Source organism: Zalophus californianus, chromosome 10 (assembly GCF_009762305.2).
Source record: "Zalophus californianus isolate mZalCal1 chromosome 10, mZalCal1.pri.v2, whole genome shotgun sequence".
NCBI classification, from domain to species: domain Eukaryota; kingdom Metazoa; phylum Chordata; class Mammalia; order Carnivora; family Otariidae; genus Zalophus; species Zalophus californianus.
Window position 1 is genome coordinate 104,189,745 of NC_045604.1, and position 18,000 is coordinate 104,207,744.

The 18,000-nt window shown below is 52.7% G+C and overlaps 2 protein-coding genes and 1 non-coding gene across 4 annotated transcripts; 1 reads left to right on the forward strand and 2 right to left on the reverse strand.

Annotated features, from left to right (window-relative positions):
* Nucleotides 1–87: 87 nt before the first annotated feature.
* BUD23 (BUD23 rRNA methyltransferase and ribosome maturation factor) lies at nt 88–10,912 on the reverse strand. 2 transcript variants are annotated; one of them, XR_003523346.2, is made up of 13 exons: nt 10,793–10,912; nt 10,656–10,693; nt 9,255–9,350; nt 9,082–9,164; nt 8,889–8,985; nt 6,685–6,781; nt 5,559–5,609; nt 4,765–4,850; nt 4,514–4,559; nt 4,288–4,346; nt 1,222–1,274; nt 445–534; nt 88–344 (listed from the first exon to the last, which is right to left on the reverse strand). XR_003523346.2 is itself a non-coding variant. In XM_027613538.2 (12 exons), exons 1-12 carry the CDS (start codon nt 10,838–10,840, stop codon nt 290–292), a joined length of 846 nt encoding a protein of 281 aa, XP_027469339.1. In that variant the 5' UTR covers nt 10,841–10,912; the 3' UTR covers nt 88–289. The 2 variants fall into 2 exon arrangements, 1 of the variants encoding a protein (XP_027469339.1); XM_027613538.2 differs by lacking the exon at nt 1,222–1,274.
* On the reverse strand, nt 997–1,127 carry LOC113933794. Its single transcript, XR_003523500.1, has one exon.
* Nucleotides 10,913–11,018: 106 nt separating the features above from the next.
* On the forward strand, nt 11,019–16,916 carry DNAJC30 (DnaJ heat shock protein family (Hsp40) member C30). Its single transcript, XM_027613541.2, has 2 exons — nt 11,019–12,211; nt 16,624–16,916. The coding sequence occupies exon 1, from the start codon at nt 11,048–11,050 to the stop codon at nt 11,726–11,728; it is 681 nt and encodes a 226-aa protein (XP_027469342.1). The 5' UTR covers nt 11,019–11,047; the 3' UTR covers nt 11,729–12,211; nt 16,624–16,916.
* The last annotated feature ends 1,084 nt before the right edge of the window (nt 16,917–18,000 follow it).

Below are 18,000 nucleotides of genomic sequence, written 5' to 3' on the forward strand. Positions count from 1 at the left end.
ACCTGGGGAACCAGGCAGCGGCCCCCACCAGTAGAGAAACCCAAGAAATGTGTTCAGGATCAGAGCTGAAAAATGCCAGAGCCCCAGTTCCACAAAAAGTGGTTTATTGCTTTTAGAACAAGAACTTTTGTTAGTGAAGAGAAATGGTTAGAACTTGAGAACTTTTCTGAAACAGTATCTTGTCAGCTAATGGAAGTAGGCACTTCAACAGAGAGAACCCCGGCAGGCGACAAGGTGGGTGGCGAGGCGCGGCGCATCGCTGGGCCTCCAAACACGTCCGGCTCGCCGCTCAGAAGCGGGGTCTGCGCTTGCGGCCGGTGTAGCGGGTGTCCGGTCTGACCGCCCTGTGGCCAAGAAGTCAGGGGCCAGTCTCAGAGAAAAGAACCGAGAACCCCCCGGGACCCCAGAGCCCGCCCTCCCCGGCAGCCCGGCCCCAGCACTCACTCGCCCTGCCGCCTGTAGCGCGCCTTCTTTGCTAGCACCCACTCGCGACTCTTCCTCATGATCCTGCGCTTCGCCATCCCGTACAGGATCCTGCGCGGGAGACACTGCTCTGAGGGGGCGGAGGGCGCGGCCCGGCCGGCAGCCCAGCTCTCACGCACGGGGCACAACAGCGATCCTCCCATGCCCCTGTGGCCACCGAAGTGTCCCCGCCTTTAGACACCCTCTCCTCCCCTCCTCTCAGTGATCCCCCCCACACACACACCCCCCTCCCCCCGGGCCAAAGCTGTTGCGTAGGAGGAGAGCAGGAGGGGAGAGGTCCCCTACTCGCCCCCCACATGCATCGTTTCGGTGTCTTCGTTAGGTGCTGCCCGCGGGGCAGGCAGGAAGAGCCGCGCTACTTTTGGGGCAACACAGGCAGGATCAGCTCATGAGAGCCTGGCACCATCCGAGGAGAGCTGGAGGCCCCGTGCCCAGTGCTGCCACGTTAGCCCCTCGTCTGACTGTGGGGTTGGCAGGCCTGGGCTAGACCACGTGGGGGCTCCCAGCAACTCCACATGTCTGAGGCAGGAAAACAAGGCTGCCAGCTCATGGCAGCCCCGACAATGATCCTCAAGGGCTGATCTTGGCCTCCGGCCCTGGCTGAGGAGAGGGACCCCCTCACACAGCCCCGTGGGAGAGAGGCCCTGAGAACAGGGAGAGCCTCTGCCCCCGCAAACCACATCCCCACCTGGGATCAAACAGCTTCCAGCATAATTCCGGCCATGGAGGGCTGCTCACCATTTGAGTAACAGCCATTTCCTGAGCACCTGAGTGCACGACCCAAGGATGTCCTACGGTGGATAGGAACCAGACTTGCCCCTGAAGAGCCCGCGACCGGGCCATGGCAGGGACCAGCCACGCCAGGCAAAGCAAGTGCACAGAGGCCCAGCAGCTGCTAAGCGACTGACGCAGAAAGGAAAAGCAGAGTCTGGGAAAAACTAGAGGGCTGCTGAGACAAACGGGTAATTCTGCAGGCAGAAGGTGAGGCAGCACCAAGACCAGAGCACCACAGGGCGGAGGCACTGAAAGGACCAAGCAGAAGGTTTGGGGACAGAAGAGTCCTGTGTGCCTGGGACGAGAAGGGCAGTGGGATCTTGAGGGTTGGAAACACACGTTCCCTCCTTGCCTGAGGGCCAGTTCATCACAGACCCTGGCTACTACTACTCACCTGTTCTGACGTAGTAACAAAAGTCAGAACTGTTCAAAACAAAACAACTCAGGGGTGCCTGGATGGCTCAGTTGAGCATCTAACTCCATTTTGGCTCAGGTCATGATCTTAGGGTCCTGACACTGAGCCCCACTTCAAGCTCCACACTCAGTGTAGAGTCTGCTAGGGATTCTCTCTCTCTCTCTGCACCTCCCCCCCAACTCTAAATAAATAATAATCTATTTTTTAAAAAAAAAAATTTCAGAATCTCACTTGGCTTACAGGCAAGGAGTGAGCATGCTGTCCCTTCAGTAAGCAGGGATCAGTCAGAGACAATGACATGTGATCTAGACCCTTCGGCGTGTACAGGCAGAGTTGCACGAAAGAAATGGAGAATGCCCACAACCAGAGGGGCAGGAGTCTGAGGCACCAAGTGCAAAACAGGAGGGAGCTGCCAACCGGGGACTGGAAGTGCAGGACCAATCAGCAGGAGGGACGAGCTGGGCGGCCAGCTGTTGAGCCACAGAAGAAGGAATGATGGGGGAGAGCCATCAGGGCAGATGAAGGGAGCAGGGGGAGGCAGTGAGTGCCCCAGACCAGAGGTGCCAAGAGGGAAGTTGGTCAGAAGCTGCAAACGCCACAGGTGGACGGAGTCCTCAGAGAGACAGAGTCAGAGAGACAGAATGATTAGAAATGACAAGAACGAGAGAAGCCCCGATTATCCTTCCAACGGACAACAGCCTTCTGCCCCCTGCCCCCAGCTGAGGGCCTGCAGAGCTGGGCAGACAGGCCCGGGCCGGACACTGCCGAGCCCAAGCACAGATGTGCTCTATTCCTCGACACACTGCCCGAGTGTGGGCTTTGACCCCTCAAGTAGATGAGAAACGGCTGCTTACCTAAGTTTACAGCTAGCGTGTGTCGTCTGTAGACACCAGTGTGAGCACAAGAGGGACTGTACTGTGGGTGGAGGGGGCTGAACCACGTGTGGATCCTCTGTGAGGTGGGAGAGGAGAGGGCGCCACTCGCTGGGAGCAAGTGGTGGGCACCTTAGAGGAGAACACATCTTGAAGAGCCCCCCCCCCCCAAATCCCCATGGGGAATGGGCTGAGGAACTAAGGCAGATGACCACGGGGGGGGGGGGGGGGGCTTCAGGGGGCTCCAATCTGCGGTGGACATCAGGACCACACTCGTCATCTTCACCACTTGTGGCCTTCCAAACTCATTCACGCTCTGCCCGTTTTTCCTCTTCAATGTCTTAAAAACCTTGGGGCTTTTGCACTCCCATCAACCAGAATGAAAAAGTAACCTCTGCTGCCTTACCATCAATTATCCAGTCAGCGAACACTGGATACCGTTCACCAACAGGACCCTACTCTGACATCAGGGATACGTCAGCGGTCCCCAAGTTCTCCTTCCGGCCGGGGAGACACCAGACCACCCAGGAACCACACGTGCGGGTTTCAGAGCGGTGGAAGGTGGAGGGAAACAAGGGTAAGGAGAACTCAACCAAGGACACTGGAAGACAGAACCTCCCTTTTTAAGAAATTAAGGGAAAAGGAAAAGGACTCGTCCTGCTGCCACGTGGAAGAGAAATTCAAAGGGTCAAAGACCCAGAGTGCAGAGGGAGGCCAGCCCAGCAGTGTCGGCATCAAGCAAGGGGAGCAGTGGGGCCTCAGGCTGGGCAGGGGAGGGGGCTGCTGTGTGGACAGACACGGGCAGAACGTGAAGGACTGGCTGGAGAGGAGATCAGAAAGACAGGAATGAGGAGGGGAAAGAGCAGAGGAAGGGAGCCTCGGGGTGAACAGCAAAAGCTTGGCTTGGTCCCAAATACCTGCGGGAAGTCTGGTACGGATTTCTACGGGGGTTCACAAGCTGGAGGTGGGGTTGAGGCCACGGGCATAAATCCGGAGCAGTGCACCTAGGGTTGGTGGCTAAGGCGGCAGAGGGAGAAGGGGTCCAGGCTGGGCCCCAGGGTGCTCGGAGAAGGAACAGCCAGCGAGGCAAGGAGCAAACCGGGACAGCGGGTGGGAGGCCGGGCAAGGAAAGCACCAAAGGGAGCAATCGGCCGCTTTGGCGCCGACGGAGCAGGCAGGTTGAGAGGACAGCAGAGAAGACTGAGAAGTGGCCAGATTTGGCAGGATCGAGGCTGCTGTGGCCTTGGCAAGAGTGACTGGTGAGGAGACGGAAGCAGGAGCAGGGGTAAGGGAATGGGGCGGCAGAGCAAGAGGCAGGTGTGGATCTGATCCAGAGGGGATCCAGGCGCGGCGCTGGCCAGCTGGCATTGGGGGCTACTGGAGAGGACGGGGGAGGCTGTGCAGCGCGTCTGCGAGCGGGAGGGAAGGAGCCCGGAGAGGACAAGAGCACGCAGGGGAGTGGACGGGGAGACGGAGGGGGTTGCGGGGGTCCACAACACAGGTGGGGAGGGACGGCAGACAGAGGAAAGACAGAAGGCCGCACGGCTGCCCGGACACATCCAGAAGGGTCCCAGCTGCCCAGCCTGAGGCAGGGACAGTCCCCGAGAGCTCCCGCTGTCACCACCGTGGTGCTACTGCCACACCTGGACCTGAGAGACCTCGTGAAAGCGGAGAGCCACCCTGTCTGCCAGCCCTGGCAGCAGCGAGCCCCCAAACCCGAAGCAGCCCAAGCAACAGCTTTACCTCTCGCTCGTGAACTCGGACTCCTGGACCTCCTCGTCGTCCTTACTCTCGTTCAGGGCCTGCGGGGACCAGAGTGCTCTTAGATCGTCCCGGCGGTCTCCCCAGCCGCCTGCCCCACCCCAGGAGGCCAGGCCACCTAGGCCTGAGCCCTTCCAACAGGTACTAGGCTCAGCCCCACAAGCAGGGAATCCAAAGGCCACAAGCCTGCAAACTCTGGGATCCTTACCCTAGGCAGAAAGGTTGACGGCCCAGAAAACAAGCAGAGGTAGAACCTGAAACCAGAAAGCAGAGTGACGGTTGAGCTCATAAAGCCTTGTGGGGGCGGGGGGGGGATGAGTCCTCACGCACACTCCCTCCCACACACAGGTGCAGAACCTTGAGGGCCCCGGGGACCCAGCCCCGCACGCCTCTGGCCGGCTCATCACCCCAACACCCTCTCTGCTCAGTGCGGGCAGCATGCTAGCCCCCGGCACTCACTTCTTGGCCTTGGCGCTGTTGGGGAAGTCCACCACCACGCCACCCGTGAAGCCAGCCTTGGTGGCCTGGGCTGTGATCAGCTCCAACTGAGGAGAGAACGGCGGCAAGTCAGGCAGGGAGGCTGGGAGAGCAGACAGCTTCCTCTCCACTCCCTTCCAGGAGCCAGTCTGCCCCTAGGATGCACCCTGCCCAGGGGGAACTGAAGGTGTTCATCAGACCGTTCCCCATTCTGAGTCCCCAAAAGCCACACAGAGGAAAATGCAAGCTGGAACCAACAATTCCCGCCAATTCTCTTTATAGCCCAGGGACCCATCTCAGGAATGAACGGCCACCAATCAGGAGGCAAATTTGTTACATGAGGGGCTGGAGACAGCTCCCCACTTTCAGAATCTGTACCTCTGTTCCTCATCCCCATGGTTGACCCTCCACAGGGCAGACGGCTCTGCTCTTCTCTCAAATCCTCCCCAACTTCTATTCATTTGACTATGGAAACCAGAATTATCCTATTAATTATAATACCACACGTCTGTCGTTAGAAGACTGAACGTCTTTATCCTAACCCCCGCAGATACCACTACCCTTCCCTAGAATGGACAGGTCACAACACCTGCCATCAGTGGCCACAGGAACCTCTCTCGGAGGCTCGCTCCCTACTTTTCCCACCAGTCAGCAACAAGTTCCTCATTCTGTCACCTCCCAACAGCGGGAGGGCAGATGAGTGAGGAGCAGGACAGCTTACCTGTTCTGGGTCCCTCCCCCGCTTCCCTGCACCTCGAGGAGCCTGAGGGGCTCACCTGCTCTGAGTTCTCAGGGTACAGCTGCAGGATGGCACGGGCTCCACGGACCTGCAAGCAACAGAAACATCACTCTCCTACAAATATACCCTGCGCTCAGGGCCCAACACTTCTCCATTCCTTGTTCACTCAGTATCTGAAACCCCACTAGCTACATGACACTGTTCACAGGGCTTGGGATACAGCTGTGAGCAGAGAGAGCCCCAGAACTTTTGGAGCACATGTTTTAGTGAGAAAGACTGCTAACTTACAGTATCGATTTAGTGCCGAAAAGAAAAATATATTAGGACAAAAGAATGGTGAGTGACAAGAAGACCGTTGGCTTTACTTTTGGTTCAAGGAAGGCCTCTCTCTGAGGGACACTTGAGCAGAGTCCCAAATGTAATGGGGAGATGGCTAAACATAGAGAAAACCACTTCAGCTGAGAGAAAGGCAAACACAGGCCATCAGAACCTCGGATTAACTCCAGTGCATGTGTGACAGAAACCACATGACGCGCGAGACCAGCCAGCCATATGCAAAAACCACCCATCCTAGGAAAACCGGGGATGAGGTGGGGAGATTAAGAAAACCAAGAAATACCTGGATCCACTCAAAAAAGTAAAAGAGCTCATTTTTGGGACTTAAAATCTCAAATCCTCTAATCCTGTAACACAACCGAAATCAACACCATCAGTTATGGAAACAAGATAGAGCTTAATAAAGGTTCTGTGATAAATAACCACCCTGCTCCCCATCAGAGCGTCAGCAGAAGGGGGGAGAGAGGGGTGGGAGTCAAGAGGATGTGGGCACTCTGTGAGCCCTGGACATGATGTCTCTGTCCTCGCTCTGTGGAGTCCATGCCCCCAAACTAACTTCCAATTAAAATTCAGTGCAGTGGGGACACAGGAATTGTGATCGGTCTCATCAACATCTTCTGCATCTCGTTAGGGATGTCAGACCACCGAGCTTTCTCTTTAGACTGAACACCAAGACAGAAGTAACCGCAATAAGGTCCTGCCACCCCCCCCTCCCTTTTGGGTCCTGAGGTCCCATTTGAATGGCCTTCTCATGGGCCGCTTCCTACTCCGTCACTACCTGCAGGAGGGATAAGCAGCCAGCCCAGACTGGGAGATCTCATACTCACCAGCACAGAGTAGAGAGAAGAAAAGAAGCAGTACAGGCGCTTGGCAGGGATGTCAGACTTCTTGTTTGCGTTACAGAGCCACTGTACAGCAGAAATGCTGAGAAAGGAAGGGACCCGGTCAGGAGAGAGAGCAACACACACTGCTCCCCCCAGCCTCTTTGAGACTTGAACACCATGCACATCCTTGAGCCCCAGGTAAAACCCTCCTGCTCATAATTCTCTTTCTGGGCACGTGCAGACCCACTCCAGCTTACCATCCTACAACTGGACAGAAAAGGGTAAATAGAAGGTCAGCATTAACTTCCTTGCAGCCAGTCCAAACAAGTATTTTCTCAACCTTGTTTCTGCGTCTCAGATTTAAAATTACACAGCATGTCAAGGCTCTCTGCCACCTACCCCCCCCTTCATTCCCTTCCTCTAATCAAGGGAAAACCCCTTTATAGTAAACACAAACCATTCACTATCCTCCTCAAATCAGTTCCTTTTTTTTTTTAAAGATTTTATTTATTTGAGAGAAAGAATGAGAGATAAAGAGCACGAGAGGGAAGAGGGTCAGAGGGAGAAGCCGACTCCCTGCTGAGCAGGGAGCCCGATGTGGGACTCGATCCGGGGACTTCAGGATCATAACCAGAGCCGAAGGCAGTCGCTTAACCAACTGAGCCACCCAGGCACCCTCAAATCAGTTCCTTTAACTGTACTTATTTTCAATGTCTTCAACCCCAGATTTAAAAACCTCAAGAAGCTATTATATACTCCTCTCAGGTATGTCCCCGTTCACTGCTGTGCACACGTTAACCACAGAACCCCAAACCGTGACGGTCTGTCCAAATGCCTCTCCCAGCTTTTATTTCTCTCTACCACTTCTCCTGGGTCAGCACTACTCACCGCCTCCATTGCTTCATCTTGCTTTTCTTTTAAATAATCTTCCCAAAATACAGCTCCGATCTTGTCGCTCCCTAGCTTCCCACTGACTACTCAATAAAGCCCAAACTTCTCAGCTCCTTCCCCTGGCTACTTCTGTGCCTTTGTTCCCACTGTTCCTTCACTCAGAAACCCTCCCCGTGACTATCCAAACTCCTTGGAGCCTTCAAGGCCCAACCCCAGACCCTCCTTCTCTTCAAGGCTTTCCTGTGCTCTCTGGCTTCTCTTCACCGCTGTGGTGGGCCCCGTGACTCCCCAGTCACACTCCACACTCAACTTCGTGTTTAATTGTATGGCCCGTATTTATAGCACCTAATACACCATGGAGAGTCTTAAAGCAGGGATTGTGTTGTATTTCCACAAACTCCACCACACCTGGTACCACGTCCTACACATAAGGAACGCTCAAACAAATAAATAAAATAATAAGCTTGCCGTACTCTCTCTCTTAAAAAACAAAAAAATTGACGACTTACTCCTAAAATATACAAACCATATCGCTGGCCTTCAGTTTTCTGCGGCTTAGAACATCTCACCCAATCATTACTAAAAAGCAATTGCTATCCGTGAAATGCGGTTTCCCCCTAATCTTGTTCCCAGGTATAAACTAATCCCTTACCCTAGAAGAAAATCTTCAAATCCAAATTTTACTGCTCACCCAGATCCCCACTGCTCAGGCCGCAATCACAGGAGGAGGTACCCCCCCCCCCACCCCAGGTAAGGATTAAAGTTATGACTTCCTCCCTATCCCCTACCTTCCACCCCAACAACAACACACTACACCAAACATTCAACAGAACTTTACCACAGAAAACAACTTCACGCTTCAACGGTCATTTCAACGTTCTAAGATCTGTTACCAAAGTACTATGTAAATGCCCAAAAGTTGACCTTGACGACCCAGAATGGGCAGCACCACTGAAGAGACTGGAAAATTCTGGGCCACTCTCCACTGCAGAGCTATTCAAAAAGGAGCCAACAAGATGGCTGCTGGGGCCAACAAGATGGCTGCTGGCACCCACAAAATGGCTCCTGGAGTTGTGAGAAGACCACCCCTTCCCCCTCCCCTCCAGAGACAGAATCTATGCCAGCAGTACCTGAACCTGGCAACACAAGATAATCAAAGGAGTAGACCGTTTCAAAGTAGAAAAAACACATAACTGGGGGCATTGCTCTAACCTGGGGATGTGTATTTTTAAGTACCCTGTGTAACTCTGCTGCACGGCCAGTTTGGGAAGCACTGACCTGCAGGACTACAAGCAGGAAGCGAAGACTCTTCTCACCTGATACAACCATCAAAGGAGCCTGGTTTGAAGGGGATGCCCTGGCCCATGTCCCCCAGAAGCAGGTCTCCCTCAGTTTCCCGGTCCAAGGCCGCATCTACATTGGAGAAGGTACATCAGGGAAAGAGACGACCCATACTGCTCCACACTCAAAAAGAGTAGTCTGCTCCCATGCTAAGTAGAACATACATACCCAGCATGGCGGGGCTGATGTCGATGCCCACCCAATAGTGCCCTTCATCCGAGAGATAATCTCCACTCAGCCCAGAACCACAGCTGGAAGACACCAACAGGAACTCAACAGTGTGAGCAGCAAAGACACTCCCCCACCACCTGGACAACCTGAACTGGGCCCCAGGATCTCACCCAATATCCAAAAGGTAACAGGGCTGACCCTCAGGCAGACAGAGAAGCTCCAAAGCTCGCCCAGCCATCTTGGTCTGGATGTCAATAATCCGTGAGCTGGGAAGGCAGAAAACACAAGCAAGTGATAAAAGAATTCTGAGCTAAAACATCACCCAGAGGAAAAAAGAAAAAAAAAAGAGAGGAAAAGGAACAATCACCCTGAGGTACTCTCCTAGTCACCATACTCAACTACTTAAAAGTGACCCCATGTAATACAGCAACAAGTTACTTTGGGACACAAATTACAACTCTACCAGTTGCAATGCTAACGTGAAGGGAACAAACCACTTACCTAAATAACTAATCATTGGGGATTTTCAACTCAGTAAGGCTCTCATGTTATTACTTAAAAACACATTTTCTGGAAGAATTACCCACCATAGTTACTCTCACGTATAAAGCTCAACAACGCACAATAAAATCCATAGCAGTATTGTCCGTAAGAAATATAACGCGAGCCACGTAAGACTTTCTTAGTACCACGATTAAAATGAAACACATAAAATTAACTGTAATAGTTTACTCAACCCAATATACCTGAGAACATATCTTACTTAACCCAATATGCTCTAAATTTAATCATTTCAACACATCACCAACATAAAAAAGCTTAAAAAATGTTAACATTTTCCTATTAAGTGAATCAAACTATTATTTATCTATTATTATTATTTCAATCGATGACTACAGCTAATAAAAACAGGTCTATAGTAGATCTATCCCAGGACCAAGAGAAAGAATCCCACAGAGCTCTGCAGCTGGCGAGAAGTTTATATTGCTACATAATGACAATTGGACCAGAGATTTCTGCTTTCTTGGTCTTGGACTCTAATTTGAATGGAAAGAAAGAGAACAGTTATCTATAGACTAGCGTATCAGAAAGAGAAGGTTTGAAGTCCCTGTTCTAGCCTTCAACTGTTGAGTAGCTTTAGAGTTACACAACCACCCTCCAAAATGCAGATCCTACACCAGCAATTCTCATGAGAACTTAAAACATACAGCATTCCGCGAACACGCTTTCCTTCCCCTCAACACCACCGACCCCTTACAGGGATCCACGGCCCCCCGCCGAATTTACGACATGTTTCAAACAAGTTGTCATTTAAAACTTCGAAAACCACCTGGAGAGAATAGGTATGATCCACCCCCATTTTAACGCTAGTTTACGGAGGCCCGGAGGGTTCCGAGGTTTCCTCATCGCTGACTTTCCCACTCTAAGAACCGGAATCAGTCCTTGTCTCTTCCTTTCCTCCCCCGCCCCCCCCCCCAATTCCGCGTGCTTTCCCAGCAATGCCCGCTGTTGGGTCAACCTGCCGGTGGTTCCCGACCCCCGACGCCGGGCAATATGCAGGCTCCCCTTACTTGCGCACGTATTTCCGGGCTTCATTCTTATCGTAAAACTGCGGAGAAAAAAAAAAAGAAAAGAGCAGTAGAGGAGGAATCAAGATGAGGAATCCGCACAGGCAGGGAAAGGGGCGCGCGCGGGGCAAAACTCTCACCAGCTCGGGAGGCCCGCCATGCTCCGGTCTCTTGCTGCGGAACGCCATCTCCCCGCCTCAGCCTCGAGACTGGTACTGACGGTCAGGAAACCCGGCTTTTATGTCATCGGCCCCACGCCCGCCTCTTAATACGCATGCTCCGCCCCTCTCCCCGCCTCCTGTTTTACTCGATTGGCTACAGTGCCGACGCGCTGCGAACAACGCACGCCTCCCATTGGCCAGTTCATCTTGCACCGCCCGCACTGTCCATCCAAGATGGCAGCCAAGCGCGATCTGAGGGGGTCGCGGCGGTTACTGTGGAGGTTGTGGCTGGTCCCGAACGCTCCACAGAACCCGGGATCCGGCCTGGGCCTAGGAGCGAGGACTTATTCTCAGGGCGACGGCCCATACTCGCGCACCGCGCTCTATGAGCTGCTCGGCGTCCCCAGCACGGCCACGCAGGCGCAAATCAAGGCGGCCTACTACCGGCAGAGCTTTCTCTACCACCCAGACCGCAACTCGGGGAGCGCGGAGGCTGCCGAGCGCTTCACGCGCATCTCCCAGGCCTACTTGGTGCTGGGCAGTGCCACTTTGCGTCGCAAGTATGACCGCGGCCTGCTCAGCGACGAGGACCTGCGCGGGCCTGGTGTCCGGCCCTCCAAGGGGCCCGCCGGCAGTGCCGGCTCGCCCCACGCCCCGCCACCGGCCTCTCGGGCCCACAGTCGTGCTCAGGCCGCGGCGGGCGCCAACCGCACCATGTTCGACTTCGACGCCTTCTACCAAGCGCACTACGGAGAACAGCTGGAGCGCGAACGGCGCCAGAGGGCCCGGCGAGAGGCCCTGCGCAAGCAGCAGGAGGACCGGGCCAAGAAGGGCTTCCGCTGGGACGAGACCCGAGACACGACTTTTGTGTTCCTTCTCTTCATAGCCTTCGTCATCGTGGGCTTTCGTTTTTAATCGGAGAGAGGAGGAAAGGGGAGCAGCCCCCCAGCCAGCCCCAAGAAAACGGCCTTTCCTGTCTTCTTGAACCCTTGCCTTCCCTAGTCTACCTCTGCTGGGGTCCGAAGGAACTGCCCTCCCCCTCCTCTTCCCCGCCCGCCCAGCTTAGCCCTTCACCTGCACGTCCCTCCCCTACGGTCCAGACAAGAAGGCTTTCGATGCCCAGTGAGAAGAATCCCGAAAGCCCGAGAGTGAAGGGTTTTCTGGAGTCCCTTGGGTGCCAATTCCAGAGGTTGCCTTCCTGATGTTGTCAACTTCTGGAACACTTGCTCTGGCTTTATTGTAAAGCTCTAAGCAAGCGTTGTCTGCTCCTGCCCCACGTTTGTACCGTGGGGGTCCTGTGTAACCTTGAACCGTGCCATGTGACCAGTTGTTGGCTGCCAAAAGAAAAATTCTGGGGTTGTCCAAACCTTGTCTTTCTGTGAGTTCCCCAGCCACAAGGTGAGACCCGATGTAGGGTAAGAATGGGATCTTTGGAAACTTTGCCGTTTTTGTATGATCAGCCCCAGGCCCCGCTCCCCCTTCTGTCCGTGGCATGTGGGAGTGGGAAAGCAAGGTCGTGGAGCATAAAGAATCGAGTGTTCCTGTACCCGTACTTATCTAATGTATGACCTCAGAGAAATTACTCTGTGACATGACAGCAGAGGAACAAATCATTTGCTCTCTTGAGCTCTGTCACACTTTATTATCCACAGTTCTAATGGGCTCAGTGATTAAAACATGATGTTAGTAGAGTCAGATTTATCCTTGGGACAGTGTGCCTGTCTCCTGGTCATTCCTTGTCCAGCCACCCCATTACTAACTGTGCAGCCCCATCCCCTCCCTGAAGTAGAGTGACTGGGAGTTTTGAGTCCAGCAAACTGGGAATGTGGCCTGTCCTCTTGTTTAACCCCACAAGACAAGTCCTTGAAACTTGGCTGCTTGAGTGTGGAGTAGACGGTACTTCTAAGGGAGAGGAGGCATGTGGTGGAAACTTGGGTCTTCATTCAGAGCTGGCTGAGGCTTTTTTCTCTCTGGGTTTCTAAGTCGAGCTAAGCAGTTGGTCATCACTTGGCTGGAGCTGTAGTAGTCAGGCTCTCGATTATGTGTCCCTGCACATGGTGTATGTGTGTGGGCTGTGAGATTTCAGCTGCTCAGGTATTTATGCACTGGGGTTAAGTGTAAAACTGTGGGATAGGAAAACCTTTGCAAGAGATCTACCACAAGAGTGAGGACAGAAGTGTAGGTTCTAAACAGAGCCAGAGGCGCATTGGTAAATTAATAAGAACTGCTCTTGGGAAATCCTTGTAATTAGGATAAGGCCACAGCTAGTTCAAATTGGTATCTCGGAAACGATTTTGATTCTAGCCTTGGAAGTCAGGGGCAAGCTCTTAGGACTTTGCAGTGAGCACACGATTCAGTGGTAAAGATTTGAGCCTGCTTTGGATTCAAACCCGGTAGGCTCTGCTAGCCTTGGTTTTGGGGAGGAGGGGCACATGTACTTTTAGAAAGAACATTTAATGTTATTATGTTTCATATTTGGAAAACAAGTCCTTTTTGAAATACAAACAACAGGAAGTGTTCGGCTCAGTAAAATGTGCCAGGAACTAGTGGTTCTCAACCAAGCAGCTGGACGCATAACCGCGTGTCCTTGGGGCAAGATTCTATCAGAGTTTCTGTCAAAAAGGATTGGGGTTCTTTTGGGGGGTAAAAGCACTAGTGGTCTGTGATAGCTGGGACCTTTCTCATGGGCTCCTTGATATAGACCCCCCCGAGTTTGTTTTCTGTCAGTAAATATCAAAGCCAAGAACATTCCCTGGGGGCCCAGAACGCAGAGGTATATAGAAGGTTCCAGAAGGTTGGGGGAGGGGGGCAGACCCTGTGAAACTTCTGTAACATTCCATGCAACTCCAAGCAGGATAGTCGATAAAGTTCATTAATCATCCCAACTGTAAACCTCTCCTTAGGCCCTAGAACCAGGCTCACGCTATTACAGTGCCATCCTGCCTGCCTCAGGTTTGTGGGTGGTTTTGTTGTTTTTTAGCCCAGAGCTGAACTCGAAGGTCCCCCTCAATACTCTCCCTAAAACGGAGTCGGGGCCCTTTATGGAAGGGGAGACGTGTGGGAGGCTTTTTGAAGGATACCCAGACTGGTTCCCATCATATTTCCCCCTTCCCACCTATCCCTTATCCCGTAAGATTGCCCTAAGTCGTTCCTTTCTCAGTTTCTTACCTGCCCTGAGGAGGAGAGGCTGAACCAGGCCATGAACATTATACCCTGCCTTCTAGGGGCTGCTTCCCAATTCCTGATAGTGGAGGAAGGCTCAGACATGTTCAGTTTTAGTCCCTGTTCTCCTTTTGATCACAAACTAAAACAAAACTCCCTGAAAGTTGGGCCTAGGACAGGAGAAGATAACAGCAGCCCAGCCTGCCTCAGACTCTTCACTGGGGTGGCAATGGGGTTGCAAGTACAGCGTGAGGCTGAATGAGCAGCACACACAAGTCCTGAGCGGGGAGACACGGACAAGACAGTGGTCAGAGGTGTACTTGTATAGGCAATCCTGATACTGTTTTTGGACTTGATCAGGACTTTATTTCTCCTGAGCCAAACTTTGCCCTTTGTTGCCTTTTGTTTATTGCTGGGTGCAGTGATCCTTTGCAGATCCCAGCGCTGAGGGAGTAGGATTTCTTGCTTCCCTTCTGAGGTTCTGGCATTTTGTTCACTCGGTGCACCGCCCCTTCCATAGTGATCCTCGCATGAGCCAAGATGAATAAGAATAGCCTACCTTAGACCAATGAGTTGTCCATTTGGTCATTATATATATAACGCACGTGCACACGCGCACACACGCACACACACACAGAGTCCTTATGGTCACAAGCCTAGACCCCAAGGATGGAGCCCAAGTAAGTTGCCACCGTACTCCTTTTTGAGGAAATGGCAGCGGGGTGTAGGTGGCGTACCTCAGACGTTCGTGGGAAGGTCACCAGATCCCAGGAAGAGAGGCTGGGAAGTGGTAGCGTTCCTTCAATCTACCGTCTTGGATTCAGTGCCCTGGAAAAGTGGGCTCTATCCTGGTCTTTGCCTCCTCTTAATTCCTCAGCCTTGTGACAAGATCACACACTGCCCCCTGCCAATGATCAGGATCATAGGAGGAGGCCTGCCTTGCCTACCTTCAGTACCTTGGTTCTCAGGCCCAGCTTGTGGGCCTGGTGGCCATAGGGTTTGTGCAAAGCAGTTGAGGGTCCTGTTACTTTGTGAGCGTGACCACGAGACCTGAATCTAGGTCCTCGTGGTGAACTTGCATGTACTGAGAACGCTCAGTGCCATCATCCCCAAGAAGCAGGTGCAGAGAGCTCCTCTTCACTTGCTATGAGGTCATGGTGTCCCTCTCAATCTCTCTCTTAAGGCTGGGGTCCTCTAACTAGACTTCAAGTGCGTTCGTCCTCCCATCCTGCTTTGTGCCCCTTCGGCGTTCACACCCTCAGTTCTGGGAGGGGGCTGCTGGTACACAAGAGGGCTGTTTCAGGAGGACCAAGAATGGGCTGAGATCTGGTCCCACAGGCCACACAGCCAACCTGCACACCGTGTCTGGCTGTGGCTGGCCCAGCGGCTTCAAAAGCTTTAGCCAACTTTCAAAACTTGGGAGACTGCATAAAAATCGAGATTTCTGACTTCTCTCAAAAAATGAGAAAACACGGGCACCTGGGTGGCTCAGTCGTTAAGTGTCTGCCTTCGGCTCAGGTCATGATCCCAGGGTCCTGGGATCGAGCCCCACGTCGGGCTCCCTGCTCCGCGGGAGGCCTGCTTCTCCCTCTCCCACTCCCCCTGCTTGTGTTCCTGCTCTTGCTAACTCTCTGTCAAATAAATAAAATATTTAAGAGAGAGAGAGAGAGAGAGAAAACGTGCTGCCATTGTGCTCACTCACACACTCGTACTAGCACTTGGGAAAAGCTGTAACATCTGCCTTTTAGAGAGGACATGGCTCCCCCTTTTGCTGCATTCCCACCGACAGCAGGGAAGTGTAAAAGGCCTTGATCTACACACTTGGCCGTTTTGCTCATAATAGAGAAAAGTCTCCTATGCTCCGTGTCTACCAAGAAGGGAAAAAAAGGGACCATGCATTTTCCAGAAAATGGGAGAGGGTGTATTTCTTTGTGGAAATGGACTGCTTTGCACCTCTGTGACCTTCCTAGCCCCAGCAGACATTTGAGTTTGCAGACCCCCCTAGGCTACGTCGTATGTTGTTACAAGAGCTCACACTTTAAGCAGGGAGGCAGAGTGTAAACCTTATTTTCATTGTGGGACAAGAAAGATCTTTTGAGAAGTCTACAGCAGTGGCAAGGTCTACTGGACAAAGCAAGAGGTCCTTTAGTACATACAGTAATCTCAATTCCTGCACTCAATCTTTTGTGTAAAATCCTTGTATATATTGGGAGAAACCAACAGCTAGTCCAGCTCCGTCTCTTACACCATTTGATTCTCTCTAGCCTTGGAAGTCAGGGGCAAGTTGTCAGCCCTAGCTTTGCAGTGACCACACCACAATTCAGTAGTAAAGATTTGAGCCCACGCTGGTTCAGGCCTGCTTGGTTCAGTAAGCCTTAATTGCCCCCCCCCAAAATTGTTTTATATTTGAGAAATAAGGGAAATAAGCTTAGGAAAATACTCAAGATAGTGATTCCTGAACAAGGATGTGTACATAACAGACTTTCTTAAAGGGCAGGAACTCTTTGTTTTTATCAGGAAGGGATAGAAGTTTTGTTATTTGGACAACTTTTTGGTTTGGTCTGTAAAAGCCCTGGTGGTCTATAATAGATGGGACCTTTCTCAGGGGGCCCCTTGATGTAGACTCTCAAGTTTGTTCTCTCTCACAGAGGATTGCAGTCAGGGACATTCCCTGGGGTCCTGGAACCTGGAAACAGAAAAATTCCAGAAGTTGTCAGGCGGCAGAGAGCCCAGACTGCCTGGAACCTTCCAGAGCCTTTCAGAACTTTCCGTGTACCTTCAAGCATGAGGGTTAATGAAGTTTATTAACCATCCAACTCAAAGGCTTTTCCATGGCCCGAACTGAGCCCGCTCCTCTGTCGGTATCTCTACCTACCTGCCTCAAGTCTTTTTTATGCCAGCGCTGAACAATAAAGGGCCTTGTTCCCTACCCCTTGTAAAACTGAGTTTGAGCTCTTAAAGGAAGGTGAGTGGTGTGTCAGACCCGTGGAAGGATATCATCTGGTTCCCTTGATAACACTTTTCTCCCCTCCCAGCCCCTGCCCTTGGGGTCTGTCACTCCTTTTTCTTCTTACCTGCCCTGGGGAGGGCGTGCTGAATTACTAGGCTATGGACATTAGCCTCTTGCCTTCCAGAGCCTGCTCCCCAACTCACGATAGCGGAGGAGGGTTCAGACATGCCCAATCTCAACTCCCTTTTCTCCTTCTGGTTACAAACCCCCGGCCCTGGAAGCCGGGAGCAGGAATGGAAAGCCAGGGCAAGAGGGGCCCAGCCTGCCCGAGGCTGTGCTGAGAATGTGGGGGGTCTTCTTCCAAAGCTGTGCAGTCTTCTCTCATCTTAGGCAGGTACCCTGTGGTTCTGGTGTCCCTCAGCCTCCAGCAGCTCAAGCGCTAGCGTGAGGACAGTGGGAGAACCAAGGCCAGTGTGGGGTAGAGCTGCTCAAGTGGGCACTGTCCACGCATGCTTTGATTGCACCCCTGGCAGGGTGCAGTCTGACTGTCTGGACTTGAAGGGCTCTGGAAAGCTCAAATGGGCCAGTCCCTCCAACCACTGCTGAAACCTCGACAGCTCCCATCAAGCAGTCACTCGGGCCCTGCGCACACATCTTTATGGAGAGACCCCCATCCTTCCTATGGTTTCCATCCAGTGGTCTTGACTCTGACCTCTGGCTCGACATCTCTAGCCCTTGCCGGTTCAGAGGCTAACCATCACAGGTATCTCAGACAGATCCCTCAACTATTCATTGTGGGGTTTAGTCCCAGTCCGCTTTCTCATCGTGCACATTAGGGACATGCGAAGGAGACCAAAGGTGGTGGTGGCGGGGGGGGGGGGGGGGTCACTCTTACAGTTTAAAACTTCAGTGAAGAGTAGAGCCAACCCAATACTTTCCTCTTTCTAGATGGTTCTGTTCCTATTAACATGGACCAAGATCACATTCGCTTCTATGGCACCCTGCCTGCCCCCTCCTGTTTGCAGGACCTTCCAGGCCTCCCGGCCAAACTGCATCTCATTAGACTTGACCTAAG